Raw genomic sequence first — 13,951 nt, forward strand, 5'->3', positions numbered from 1 at the left:
TCATCTTGGTATGCTTCAGCACTGAAGTTGAGAAATTCTGCTGAAACTGAAACTGCATAGTATCAGACTTTGAATGATTCATTCCTGCCTCTGCATTTGCATGTCCTTGTGGATTGTGATACTACCAGCATCTATTCAAGCATTCAAGGTATTACTAGCACCTGCTCCAAGGCATAATTACTACTTTAGAATTTTAATGGAAACACCCCCAAGGAGAAAATAACAGCGTGACCAATTTGGGAAGCAGAGCCTATATTGGACCGCATTTTTTTTCCTCCAGACTAGATCAGCCCACTTCTCGAGCCAAGTTCTAGTTTTAGCCCATGACAGTCCTCTTTCCACTAAACTAAGGTCCAATTTTGCTGATTGTTAAGTGTTTTTTTTCCTTCAAGGATTTTCAAAGATAATTTAATGCCATTATTTATTAAATATTTCTTACAGAATTAGGTTTTCGAATTGGATGTTTAGCACTTGAAATCGCCGAAGCCAAAAGGAGATAAAAAAAAAAGAATTACTGTTCTAAACAGTTATTAAGATAATAAAAAAGTTGATTGAATTTTTTTGGCATAGTACCATTTGGATACTGTCAAGTGCCAACTACCAAGAACACACAATCGAAAGTTAGAACGTACTCGTCGTAACAAGAATATGATGGAAATGAAACCTCTCGTAAATGAATTTGGCCTTATGTCCATTTGCTTTTTCTTTCTTGTTTAATTTGTTGGGTGAATAGCTGGTAGGCCAGATATTTCTCACCAACTATTGCTGCCAAGTCGGTGTTGGGAGCACTGCATGATTCTAGTATGTCAAAGGTGAGGCATTTGACGAAATAGGTTAGTTAAAGTATGGGCAACCATCCCGGTAGTTCGCACTAGCAAGAAGGAAAGCGAGAGAGGTCTTCAAGGCAGCACACGCACTGAATTTTCTACAGCAAAACCAGTGCCAAATACCACCTACAGCGCTCATTGCTTTCTGTTACACGCTTTGAAACAAAAAGGCACCAACCGCGATTACTTTAGTCCCAGTACGTTCACTGAAGTGAGCAACATTGCTAGATTAAAGATTCTTGTTGAGCAGAACGGCCATCAAGGCAAGAAGTATGGACAAGAACAACGCATTTTATTTGCCCAGGAGGAATTCAAAATCTTGCCAGACTGAACCACATTTAAACTTGGGGCGCAGATGATATATATACACGAGGGCGCCAAACACATTTCCCAACTCACCAAGAACACCTCCATTTCTTAATCGCAGCGGCTAATCCCAAACCCTCCTAATTATATCGCCAGAGTGTTACTGCAGCCAGGTGCAGCAGTACACAAGCTTAAAACGCACACCGGCATGGCAATGATACTGGATGCTGGCGCGTTGCATTTGCACCCCTACGCTGTCGCCGCCGCCGCCGCGGCTTTGGTTTCGGCGTACATGGTGTGGTTCTGGGCGCTGACGCGGCGGCTGTCGGGGCCGCGGGTGTGGCCGCTCGTCGGCAGCCTGCCCAGCGTCGTGCTGAACCGGGCGCGCGTCCACGACTGGATCGTCGACAACCTGCGCTCCACGGGGGAGGCGGCCACGTACCAGACGTGCATCCTGCCGCTGCCGTTCCTGGCGCGGCGCCAGGGCCTGGTGACCGTGACGTGCAACCCGCGGAACCTGGAGCACATCCTGCGCGCGCGCTTCGACAACTACCCCAAGGGCCCCATGTGGCAGGCGGCGTTCCACGACCTCCTCGGCCAGGGCATCTTCAACTCCGACGGCGAGACGTGGCTGCTCCAGCGAAAGACCGCGGCGCTCGAGTTCACCACCCGGACCTTGCGCCAGGCGATGGCGCGCTGGGCCAACCGCATCATCAAGTACCGCCTCTGGGGCATCCTCGCCGATCACAGCGGCGCCGCAGCGAGCGTCGACCTCCAGGACCTGCTCTTGCGCCTCACCTTCGACAACATCTGCGGCCTCACCTTCGGCAAGGACCCCGAGACCCTGTCGCCGGGGTTGCAAGAGAACCCTTTCGCCAACGCTTTCGACTCCGCCACCGAGGCGACGCTGCAGAGGTTCCTGTTCCCCAGCTTCCTGTGGCGCATCAAGAAGGCGCTCGGCGTCGGGAGCGAGCGGAACCTCCGCGAGAGCCTCGCGATCGTGGACCGGTACATGACGGAGGCCATCGCGGCGCGCAAGGCGACGCCGTCGGACGACCTGCTCTCCAGGTTCATGAAGAAGCGCGACGGCAACGGGAGGGCGTTCCCGGAGGACGTGCTCCAGTGGATCGCGCTCAACTTCGTGCTCGCCGGGCGCGACACGTCGTCCGTCGCGCTCAGCTGGTTCTTCTGGATGCTCATGCTGCGCCGCGACGTCGAGCGCAAGGTGGTCGTGGAGATCGCGTCCGTGCTCAGGGAGACCCGGGGTGACGACACGGGTAGGTGGACCGAGGAGCCGCTGGACTTCGACGAGCTGGACCGGCTCGTGTACCTGAAGGCGGCGCTGGCGGAGACGCTGCGGCTGTACCCCTCGGTGCCGCAGGACTCCAAGTACGTGGTGGCGGACGACGTGCTGCCGGACGGCACCGTGGTGCCGGCCGGCTCGGCGGTCACCTACTCCATCTACTCGGTTGGGAGGATGGAGAGCATATGGGGGAAGGACTGCGCCGAGTTCCGACCCGAGCGGTGGCTGTCGGCGGACGGGACCCGGTTCGAGCCGGCCAAGGACGCGTACCGCTTCGTGGCGTTCAACGGCGGGCCGAGGACGTGCCTCGGCAAGGACCTGGCCTACCTGCAGATGAAGTCCATCGCGTCGGCCGTGCTGCTCCGCCACTCGATGGAGCTCGTCCCGGGGCACAAGGTGGAGCAGAAGATGTCGCTCACGCTGTTCATGAAGAACGGTCTCCGCGTGCACGTCAAGCCGAGGGACCTCGCCGGCTACGTCGCGCCATCGGAGGAGGCACCGCAGCAGGGAGCCTTTGTGATCCCGACCACCACAGCGGCAGCTGCTTAAGTATGACTCGTGCGATGTGCCCACGCACATTGGCTTCTTCGTGCATGCTGTGCTGCCTCTTGAAAGCTGTCCTGCCTGTCAAAGTCATATCGTTTTCCCCCTGCATTAGACTGTTATAGGTTTGTTCGCTATTGTTGCCTACTTGAGTGTGTTTGTGTGGATCGAGCTGTGTACTTTTGTTGAGGTCTGCTGGATGAACAAAGCTCTTTATTCCATTATTAATACTAGTTTTTCAAAATGTGAGGCAAAAATTCCAACCTCTACTCTTCATGCCCTCGGATGTAACAAAAGTCAGACGAAGAACTTGCATCGGGAGAGCGCCCACGGTCGGCTGTTGCCTACTCGATGGACCCCTCGAACTGCAGCTCGTACTTTTTTTCTTCTAACTTAGCAGTAAATAAATGAGGCGATTACATTTTTCTAACTTAGCAGTAAATAAATGAATAAATGAGGAGATTACTATGAAATCTATGAATAAGCGTCGTCAATTCCGGAATTAGAGTTACACAGGAAATATGGCATATGAGATTACCATTGAAATTTAAGATTTTCATCTTAGGAGGAATTGGAAAATTAAGATTTTCATCTTAGGAGGAATTGGAATGGGGATAGATATTGCAGCTTTTTGGAGTTATGAGGAATCCATTAATCATCTTTTCCTTCATTGTTGATCCAAATTTCTATGGCGTGCGATACATTTAGTATTTGGTACGCCAACAATCATCAATGACATGTTCCCTTTCATGGGTTAAACAGTAGGGCACATGCCAAATCTGTACCTACTGACGGGTATCAACTTTTTGTTGGGCAATATGGGGGTGTTTGGATCTTTAGGACCTCCTAAAATTCATGTCACATCGAATATTCGGAGGCTAATTAGGAGGAGTAAATATGAGCTAATTATAAAACTAATTACACAGATGGAGGCTAATTCACGAGACGAATATATTAAGCCTAATTAATCCATCATTAGCACATGTTTACTGTAGCATCACATTGTTAAATCATGAACTAATTAGGTTTAATAGATTCGTCTCGCAAATTAGTTTCCATATGTGCAATTGGTTTTGTAATTAGTCTATATTTAATACTCCTAATTAGTATCTAAACATTCGATGTGATAGAAATTTTAGGAGAGACTAAAGAAACAAACACTCCCTATGTCTGTCTCGAAATGAGGTGGTTTTTGAAAAATATCGACTAAAAACTTTTTTGCAGGTACTATTCATATTGTCTTTGATCTTGAGCCGAGTTGCAGCGAAGTAAGAACGATGAGAAGCTCTTCATTTTAGCATGCCAAACCTTGGAGATGGCAGCTTATTTAGGTTTCTTTAATTTAAATGGATGATCTTTTTAGTTTGTGAATTGGTTTTTGAGTCGTCTTTGTGTCTTTTTTTCAAACTTATGGGCGTAGCAAGTAGTACTTGTAATAATAATGGATTGATCATCTTCAATAATGGACTGATGGATGCTGGAATATTATCCATTATCTAAAAAATAAATGAGGAGATGGTGAGAGAGAGAGTTGACGACCGGATGGACCCTCGAATTGCAGCTCTTACTTTTTTGCTAACTTAGCAGTAAATAAACGAGGAGAGGGTGAGTGAGAGAGCTTAGGTACGACATTGGGGCAAATATGTACATGTTTTTTGTGCATGGTATAGAAGAAACAACTTCATTATACTATGTATTAAAAAAGTGTATCATATATACTTGTACTATATGATAACTTTGGGAAACATGGTGTGTCGAGTAAATCTGAAAAAAACAACTGTGCTGTGTAATTACCCATCATTCTATTCGAAAATGGATGAAGTTTTAGATGATTATGAATCCTTTGCTACGCGGTCGAAGGTCCAGAGACGGTTTTGTAATAAAAGTCAGATGAAGAACTTGCAGCACGAGAGCACCCACGGTCGCCCGATTAAGTTTGATGTTGCCGACCGGATGGACCCCTCAAATTGCAGTTTGTACTTTTTTTTTTTGCTAACTTAGCAGTAAATAAATGAGGAGAGGGTGAGGGAGAGAGCTTATGTACGAAACACAACCATTTGAAACCACACAATAGTATTGGGGCAAATATGTACATGTTGTTTGAGCACTAGCATAAAAGAAACAGCTTCATTATACTATGTGTTAAAAAACGTGTATCATATATACTTGTACTATATGATAACTTTGGAAAGAGATGGCATGTCGAGTAACTCTGAAAAAAACAACAACTGTGCTGTATAATTACCCATCCTTCTATTCGAAAATGGATGAATTTTAAGATAATTATGATCTCCAATCTTGTACTAATACACGGCCCACATGACATTGTCAATGGAAACAATAAGTAATTGACCAACTTTTCGACAAACAACAATTAATCGGAACAAATAACAGCAGTATTGTAATTAATCGGCTGCCTGAGTCCGGAGTACTGATTGTTTGCTGCCGCGGCCTTGATTTGATCGCTAGTTCTTCTCCTTCTCCTTGTTCTTGGACGGGACACGGCCGTCGGTGCCGGCGAGTATGCTGTACTTCTCCTTTCGGGTGATGGTGGTGCACTCGAAGCCGAGCTGCCCGCTGAGCGTCTTCTGGATGTAATTGGCCACCTCGATGGGCGACTTGCCACCGCTGCAGGTGAGCTCCTTGGGCAGCTGGTTCAGGAACGTGACCTCGTACGTCGGCCGCGGGTTCATGAAGAAGAAGTAGGGGTCCATGATCTTGAAGCCGCGCACGGTTGAGCCGTGGAACATGCTCTCCTTGGTGTTGATGGCCACGGGCACGATGCGGTCGGTGAGCTCGGCGAACAGGGCGCTGAAGCGCAGTAGGAAGGGCTCGCGGCAGGTGGTGCCCTCGGGGCAGATGACGAGGTCGCCCTCCTCCAGCAGGCGTCGGATGTTCTCGGCGTCCTTCTCGCGCTCCCGCGACAGCGCGACGGCCTTGATAGGCGAGATGAGCTCGGAGAACTTGGAGATGCTGTAGGTGACGCAGCTGACCTTGCGGCGGAGCGCGACAGCGACCTCGACGGGGTCGAGCACGGTGCGGTGGTTGCACACGAAGAGGACCCCCGGGTGGCCCTTCTTGGGCGGGGGCGGCGGGTTACCCTTGACGATGAGCCTGATGCCCATGAGCTTGTAGGTGTAGTAGACGATGCGCTCGGGCAGGGGCAGGTTGATGTAGACCCGCATGAGCGCGAGCGCGAAGCCGAACGGCATCCACAGGAAGGTGACGAGCGCGACGAGCGGCGTCGGGCGCTGCACGAGGCGGCCGTCGTGCAGGATCAGCGGGCTCAGCAGCTGGTTCTTGGCCACCGGGCTGTACTTCCTCGACGTCACCAGGTAGGCCTCCTGCACAGCCACAGCCACCGGTGCGCTCAATAATTTTGCCATGTGCTTTGTAATAGTAGTACCAACCACAAAGCTGTAGTAGCAATAGTCAATAGTGACGAGCGGTGCGGTTCGATGAACTGAAAGACATGCATGATGTTTCAGAGACCACCACATTCCACCAAACACAGAAATCGCCTCAGCAAGTATTTTGAAGCTAAAACACCGCACACAAGTGAAGTGCTACTGCTACCAAATACCAATTCCGTGTAACGATTTCAGAGACCACAAGCTGGCGGCTTGATGTATACTCAAACTACCGATCTGCTGCACGTGAAGTAGCCCATAGCGTAGCAGGCCAAAGATGGCCGGACAACTAGCCCTGCTGCCACTACCAGCACCCGAACAGGGTGCAAGACACTACTCCAGTCTCCAGCACTGGGGCGAGAAACAAATTAGTTATACTGGCAAGACAGCGCCATACCGACGGTCCCAGGACGAACAGTGCACGTACCGTATTTACTCCACTGCCAGGCCGGCCGGCCGGACGATGGAAAGAAAGAAAAAGAAGCGGCAGTCTTAGATCTGGCACGCTCAGCGCCAGCTTTCATGCCTCACGCGCCAGCCAGCCGCTCCAGGCCGGTCTCCTTCATTGCGCCCGGCCGGGGACAGGGCGCCATGAATTCACCACCAAACAGCCGTAAATGGAGCCGAGACGAGGCCGGAGCCGGGACGGGGACGGATGCGACTGTGACGAGTGATCCACTGATCCCGCGCATTCAATCCGCACGGCCCAGCCGCCAGCGACACCACCGATATGATCTCCGGCGTCCACCCACTGTCCCACGCGCCACGCTACCGATCTCTCTCGATCATGCTCACTTCCGCTGTCAAACGTGTCAACGATGACAGCTGAGAGGTGACGACCATCCTGAGTTATCACTTATCAGGGCATTACGAAGGCTGATGGCAGTGCGGAGACACTAGATGGTGCGCTGTTACTGTAGCAGCTTGGACGGGAGCAGCAGCTGTTCAGTGTTCAGAGTGTACAGCTACTGCATATATGTGTCATAAAGGCCTGGCATCGACTAAACTCTCTGATTTCTTGAGAAAACAAATGGACAGAGATTAGTACACTGCTCCGCATGAGGAGTACGTTGGTTGATATACTCCGCCTGGACTGTCTTTAAAATCTCAACTTTGCATTACTCAACAAGCCCTAAGATTCTAGACGGTTCTACTGACTGTGGTGGTGTATGGTCATACCAAATTTGCCAGAACATCTTAAGTTCCAATCTGGGTTGGCCTTCAGGCTAAAAAAACACTGAACAAGTGTCTTTAGTGACATGCCTACCTAAACTGTGAAAGGGCCGAGTGCTTTTAATTTCTACTTAAATTCCAACCTGCCACACTATAGTTCCAGGTTGCCGGCTAAAGCCTAAACCATGTATGTCGGATGCTACCGAGGGGCGTTTGGATTTTAGTACGGATTAAAATTCATGTCCCATTAAATATTCGGAGGCTAGTTAATTATAAAACTAATTACACAGATAGAGGCTAATTCCCGAGACGAATCTATTAAGACTAATTAATTCATCATTAGCACATATTTACTGTAGCACCACATTATCAAATCATGAACTAATTAGCAAATCATGAACTAATTAGGCTTAATAGATTCACCTCGCAAATTAGCCTCCATTTGTGCAATTGATTTTATAATTAATAGATTCACCTCGCAAATTAGCTTCCAATTAATTTTATAATTAGTATATAAACATTCGATGTGATAGAAATTTTAGGAGCTCCTAGGAGCTCCTAGAGAACCAAACGGGGGTCTAAATACTCCACGAGATCAGATATTTAGATCAGGTAACAACGCCGTACGATACCAATTCGGAGCACACGGTCACACGTAGACACAGTATCAATAACTGACGAGAATTTTGCAAGTAAATTAAGACACGGGATGGGATTACGACGTCAAACCTTGCAGATGGACATGAAGTCGAAGTCGGTCTCCCTGTCCCCCATGCCGACGTCGGGCACGGCGTCGCCGAGCTCCTTGACGACGGCCTGCTTCTTGTGGTCGCCGACGAGCACGCCGGGCTTGACCATGAAGCCCGTGGCCTTGCCGTTCTTGCCGACCTCCAGCTCCGTCCCGACGACCTTGTCTGCGCCGAGGAATGCCCGTGCGAAGGGCTCCACCATGATCCGTGGGCTGGCCGTGATGATGTAGCGCTTGCCGAAGGAGTTGAACACCCTCCAGCTCTCCGGGTGCACGTCGCCGGCGTAGAACTTGGGCAGCACGGAGCGCGCCACCATCTCGATGCTGCGCACCTTGAGCCCCGCGACGGAGATGTAGACGAGCGTGCTGATGGCCAGCGACTCGGAGAAGAAGATGTAGGTGACGTAGACGAATGGCACGGAGAGGAGGAGGAGCACGGCGCGGAGGACGCTGCCGGCCTCGAGCGCCACGAGGAGGTAGTAGGGGAACGCGCTCCGGGAGATGAGCAGCGTGCCGTCCAGGTCGGCGGCCACCGTCTGCTCCGACCGCCCCTCCGAGCAGCACTCCTCGATGGGCTTGAACCGGCGAGACGCCACCATCTTGCTAGCGCTCGATCTCGCCAGCAGGCCGGCCCCGGAGAAGGAGGGGTTGGAGGCTTGGAGCAGAGCAGAGGGGATCGAGACTGCGAGTTGGCAGTGGAGTGGGGCGGCGAGGCGGAGTTAATAAATATACGCGAGGCTGGTCGTTGGTGGTGACGGGGCTGTATTGCATGGATACCCGTGGATTGATGGGAAGGCCTGCAGCTGCAGAGGCCACAGGCCAGCGCCAGCCTCGACGGGAGACGGTGTATAACTGCAAGGCACCACACCCTCTTCCCGCAGCTAACTTGAGTGGCCATTACTTCTAGAGAGCGATGTGCGCCACGGGAGAGCATCGTGCGTGAGGAGGTTAGCTAGCCGATGGCCGATGCCAAGTGGTAGTACACCGTACTACGCCGCGCTAGAAAAGGTAAATGCCGCCGTGAGCTATCTCGTCCGCATTTTCTCACCAGCACGTTGAATTTATGAGAGGCAGATCGAGGCGGATGAGTGGACGCCAACGGGCAGCCGTGCCGGGCTCGCGTCGTATCTGGCCTGACCTGTCCACGATTCCCTTTTCCCGTGCGCCCGAGACGAAACGCTGATGGTTATCCCAAGCCCGCAAGAGACGTATAATCGTCGTCGCAGGCGGCAGCAGTATCGACAAGTCCATAAGCTTTGGCTTCGTCATCCAGCAGGAGGATGGGGCGTGCGCGACTGGGCAGAGATGGGGAGAGGAGGCTTTAATCGCGTCGGAATAGTTGGTTGGGAAGTTTATGGTGCGCGGCGGCCCATTGATTTGCGTCGCCGCTAGCCTCGGTAGTCAACAACTAAACCACGTCAGACAGCTGATGGCCAACTGCAGCGGCAGCGCGGAATTAATCACGCGCTTCGGATTACGCAAAAAGATTGTTGTTGCGGAGCAAACAAATGCGATGGCGACATGGACTAGACGTAAACATGCTGTGCACGGCGCAGGAACTTTTCTACGTCCTACACATGCTACAGGTGTGATGCAGCAATCACTTTGGTTAAGAGGGCTCAGAACTGTCCCAACAGTCGAGGGTAACAAAACTTTGGAACACTGAAGATTCAGCATTGTCTGTCCTTCTGGAATGTGACAGTGAAGATAGGTATGGAGGGAGGATTATATCCTGCTGCCCCCACCCCTAAACACAAGTCTAGTGAGAATTATACTGCACGAAGGATTAAAAAAAAAGAATTATGCTGCACGAAGGATTAAAAAAAAGAATTATGCTGCACGATATATTGATGAGGCATGTATAGAGTAGAGCCCCCATACCGTTGCCTGTAGGGGCATGTAGGCGAAGAGCCACAGGAGCATGTTCGTCAGAGGTGAGGGCTCACAGCATCGAAGAACCGAAGGAATTTTTGTAGGAATCAACAATGTATCCAGAGAGGTCAATCCCAATATCCCAAGGACGAACCAGGCTGCACGATATCTTAGTAAAAATTCTCGGTTATTCATATCTGCTGTAGCCTGAAGAAATGCATCCTTTGAAAATTGAGATCCACGTCTCTTCTGGTGTAGTTCCGATTAGCCTTCAAATGTAGTGGATATTTTCACGATAACAACATCATGGAAGAAATGGTCGGACACCCAGTAATGTTCCTTCCCACCAGAAAGGTTAACGTTCACCTGCTCGTGTTGAATAATGAGTTTCTGTAAGCAATCTCGCACAATGCATGCCAGAAAACAGGAAATGATTTTGTACATTACCCAAATGATTGCCGAAATATTCGTTTTCTAGAGTTATCATTTTATATCAACACCAAAAAAATGCATATTTTCTTTCATTGCCGACCCATAAATGAATAAGCTGCGAATGACTGCAACTGCAACCGCAGTAGAATGCCGTGTGGACCCTGCCTTCACAACCAGACCTCATTATCAATATGACCACAACCATGTGATCAGTTGGGATAAGATCTTGATTGATTACATTGTGGATCTGAGCCACCGATGATGTTACCTCTTATGTTCACCAGAGCGTTTCTATAACATCTTTATGTTACATAGCCTTTGTACTGTGAATTCACGCGAAAGGAAATGATTAACCATTCTGGTAGTCCTTCCAGAGCAATGTATATTTCTGTTGTTGAGCATGTGCTAACCATTATGCATACAAGCTACTTTGGTCAATAGTCTGAACTCTGAAGTGTCCCAGTTAAGTCCCAATTCTACATGATTTTACCCGTTTTGCCAAGGAGAAACTGGGAAAGAGAGTACTGATTGCTACTTAATCGGGAACAGAAGAAAAACCACACGCTGATGCTGGCAAAACATTTCATTAATGGTAGCTTGTTATATGTCACTGTTAGCCTGCATGACATAGTTGTTAGGCGATGAAAATAGTACTAGGTCTAGGCTACACTATCATGGAAACGAAACAAGTCTACACATAAGGACATGTCACTAGAACCAGACTTCTCAACCGAACATGCATACAAGAATGATATATGTTCCCTCAACACACAAGAGCAAAGGACTGACCAGCCAGCCAGATCATGGCCTTTAGCCGGTAATAGTCATATTCCACCCCAAAATTCATTCTTTTTTTCTCGAACACGCAGGAGAGCTGCGTATCATTGTATTAATAGTAGAACAAGGAGTCATACAGAGACCCAAACACACACCCACACACACTAGAACCTGTAGATCCTAATCACCTTTTACAAGAAAAAACCCCAAAATTCATTCTTATTGTAACTTTATTCAAAGTCATCGATTTAAAACGCCAAAGGGCATGTAATAGCAAACGGGAATCAGAACAGAGCAAATAAAAGAGGCAAAAATATTAATCAACCTGTGTGAACACTTCTCCAGGAGCTGATGGGGAAGCAATAACTAGCAGAAATAAGCTGGTTGTCCACTGTTTTTTTCCCATTACCCTGGACCTGAAAAATTAGTATTTTGTTTAGCCACATCAATTTGATTCTTAAAGATACTGAGGGCGACTGGCAAGGATTTACATGGTCCTGACAATAGGCACCACTTCAACAGGTAGGGAGATTTTAAGGATTGGAAGGCGCATGTGACTGTCCCCTTTGGTACTGTTGCACGCACCAGGGCAAATGTACTGATGATAGCTAGAGTACTTGCTACCTGTGGAGGCAAGCTGCGGAGGGAGGTTCAAAGGATGAAAGGAGGACAAATTGGTCGTGTTTAAAAGAATATTGACATTTCATTTATCTTAGAGTGATTGAGTGGCATTTTTTTCTTGGGGGCCTTTGATATCATTCTAAAAAGAAGCATGGGAGCACTAAAAATAAAATAGTTATTAAAAAATAATAAAGAAAATTCGAAAACTGATGTAATAAAGCCCAAAGAATAATTATAGAAAACGCAATACCTTCGTCATACCATAGATTTTTCAGATTGCCCGTTCAACACGAAAATATCAAACTTTGAAATTTTACAGGCCTTCAGCTATAAGATTCTAGAAAACAAAAAAAAAAGCAAATTAACAATTTCGGTAGGCATAGAGTATCTCTTACTGTTAGATGGTGCACAGAAGAAACAGCCAACAGGTGCATGAACACAATCTTCCGGAAAACAATAACATAATGACAGGTCACAAGCTACCACTACCGTACTAGGAAGCTACAAGCTAGTGTTTTCGAAAGTGGCAATCATGTGTACTACTAGCCTGTTCGCTTCAGGAAAAGAAAACATCAAACCTGTATATCTGAGGAACTGTTCCCGTTTAACTGACGACAGCAACATCAGTGACAAAAATTATGATGGACCAAAAACAAGCACACAACCTGACAGACTATTGTCTGCCATCATAAGGAAAGGGAAGACATAAACGGTAAAGAAAATGACATGAGAAATCAGATCTAGCTTTTCGTGCAAGTAAGTTGTAAACATATGCAAAGCAAGTAGGCTGGTGTAACTAACAGGAAATTGATGCGGTATGCAATGACTAAACCATGCAACCACTACTGGGCAAAGGAAATCAGTGAAGTGAAGTATTACAAGTAAGCGTAACTCCTATATTTAGCATAGGATGCATAACAGATAATCCCTTCGAATTCACATCCCGATGTGCCAACGCACTGAGTGCTATCCAAAATTTTTACTGTAGTGTTACTAGCACTAGCTGTACAGGGGCTACTTGGTCTTTCGCACAACACGGTCTGTTCGTGATTCACGTGTGCCTTCAGGAGTTCAGTACTTCAGGTCCAGGATGATGATCAGGCTGATCTGAATTGCAATCTAAATTCTCTCTGCCCTTTAAAAATTCAGTAGCACTTGAGGTCAATCGGTCACTGCAGAACTTACATCAAGCTGCGGCATATGTCCGAATAAGCAACCATAAAACAATTCACTAGAAAACCAGCGAATCACCAGGACAATTAACAATACAGTTCTAGAGGAGATGGAAGTAAGCAACAACCGTAAAAAAAAAAAACTATCTGCAGAAATCGGCGACTTTGAACGGAGGCACAGGTATTCTGGCGCCGCTGCTCTAAATCGAGCGGTTAAATCTATAGAAGGGGAACGAAAGGATACGGCATTGGTTATTGTTACCTCGCCACCTCGGTGAGATCTGCCTTGGCCATAGTTGCCGGAGGCGAGATCACTGAAGAGCGCCGCGCGGCGCCGCCGCCGCCGCCCCGTTGCCTTTCGGGAGAGGTCGAGGACCCCGTTGAGCCTGCGCCATTACATGGGCTTGGCAATGACAGCATTGGATGACTGGGCCACTATGTTGTCACCAATATGGGCCACTTAAACCAGATGTTGTTTTGGGCCATTATATAGGAAAACTGTTATTTATGTGGAGACTACGACAATAAATAGTCCAAGGTGATCAAATGAAACTTTTTACAAACACATGTACGAGCAATCTAGCATCATAATCTGGTAGTTCCTTTCACAGATGATGAAATGTAATGAAATCATATCCTATCCTCTATAATATACCCAATGGACAATAGTTCTAGTAGGACCGATGTGTCCGTCGTCGGTCAGGGTCGCCAGAGGCATTGGAGTAATTTTTCTCGCCCCTGAGCGCATGACTTGTAGGCCAGATGAT

The 13,951-nt window shown here is 48.3% G+C and overlaps 2 protein-coding genes across 2 annotated transcripts; one reads left to right on the plus strand and one right to left on the minus strand.

Moving 5' to 3' along the window:
- The first annotated feature begins 1,195 nt into the window (after window positions 1-1,195).
- Window positions 1,196-3,207, plus strand: LOC101759222 (cytochrome P450 86A1). Its single transcript, XM_004970563.2, has one exon. It carries the CDS (start codon window positions 1,342-1,344, stop codon window positions 2,983-2,985), a length of 1,644 nt encoding a protein of 547 aa, XP_004970620.1. The 5' UTR covers window positions 1,196-1,341; the 3' UTR covers window positions 2,986-3,207.
- Window positions 3,208-5,192: 1,985 nt separating this feature from the next.
- On the minus strand, window positions 5,193-9,111 carry LOC101759630 (glycerol-3-phosphate 2-O-acyltransferase 6). Its single transcript, XM_004970564.3, has 2 exons — window positions 8,292-9,111; window positions 5,193-6,323 (listed from the first exon to the last, which is right to left on the minus strand). The coding sequence occupies exons 1-2, from the start codon at window positions 8,907-8,909 to the stop codon at window positions 5,445-5,447; spliced, it is 1,497 nt and encodes a 498-aa protein (XP_004970621.1). The 5' UTR covers window positions 8,910-9,111; the 3' UTR covers window positions 5,193-5,444.
- Between the last annotated feature and the right edge of the window lie 4,840 nt (window positions 9,112-13,951).

Source organism: Setaria italica, chromosome V (genome assembly GCF_000263155.2).
Source record: "Setaria italica strain Yugu1 chromosome V, Setaria_italica_v2.0, whole genome shotgun sequence".
NCBI lineage: Eukaryota > Viridiplantae > Streptophyta > Magnoliopsida > Poales > Poaceae > Setaria > Setaria italica.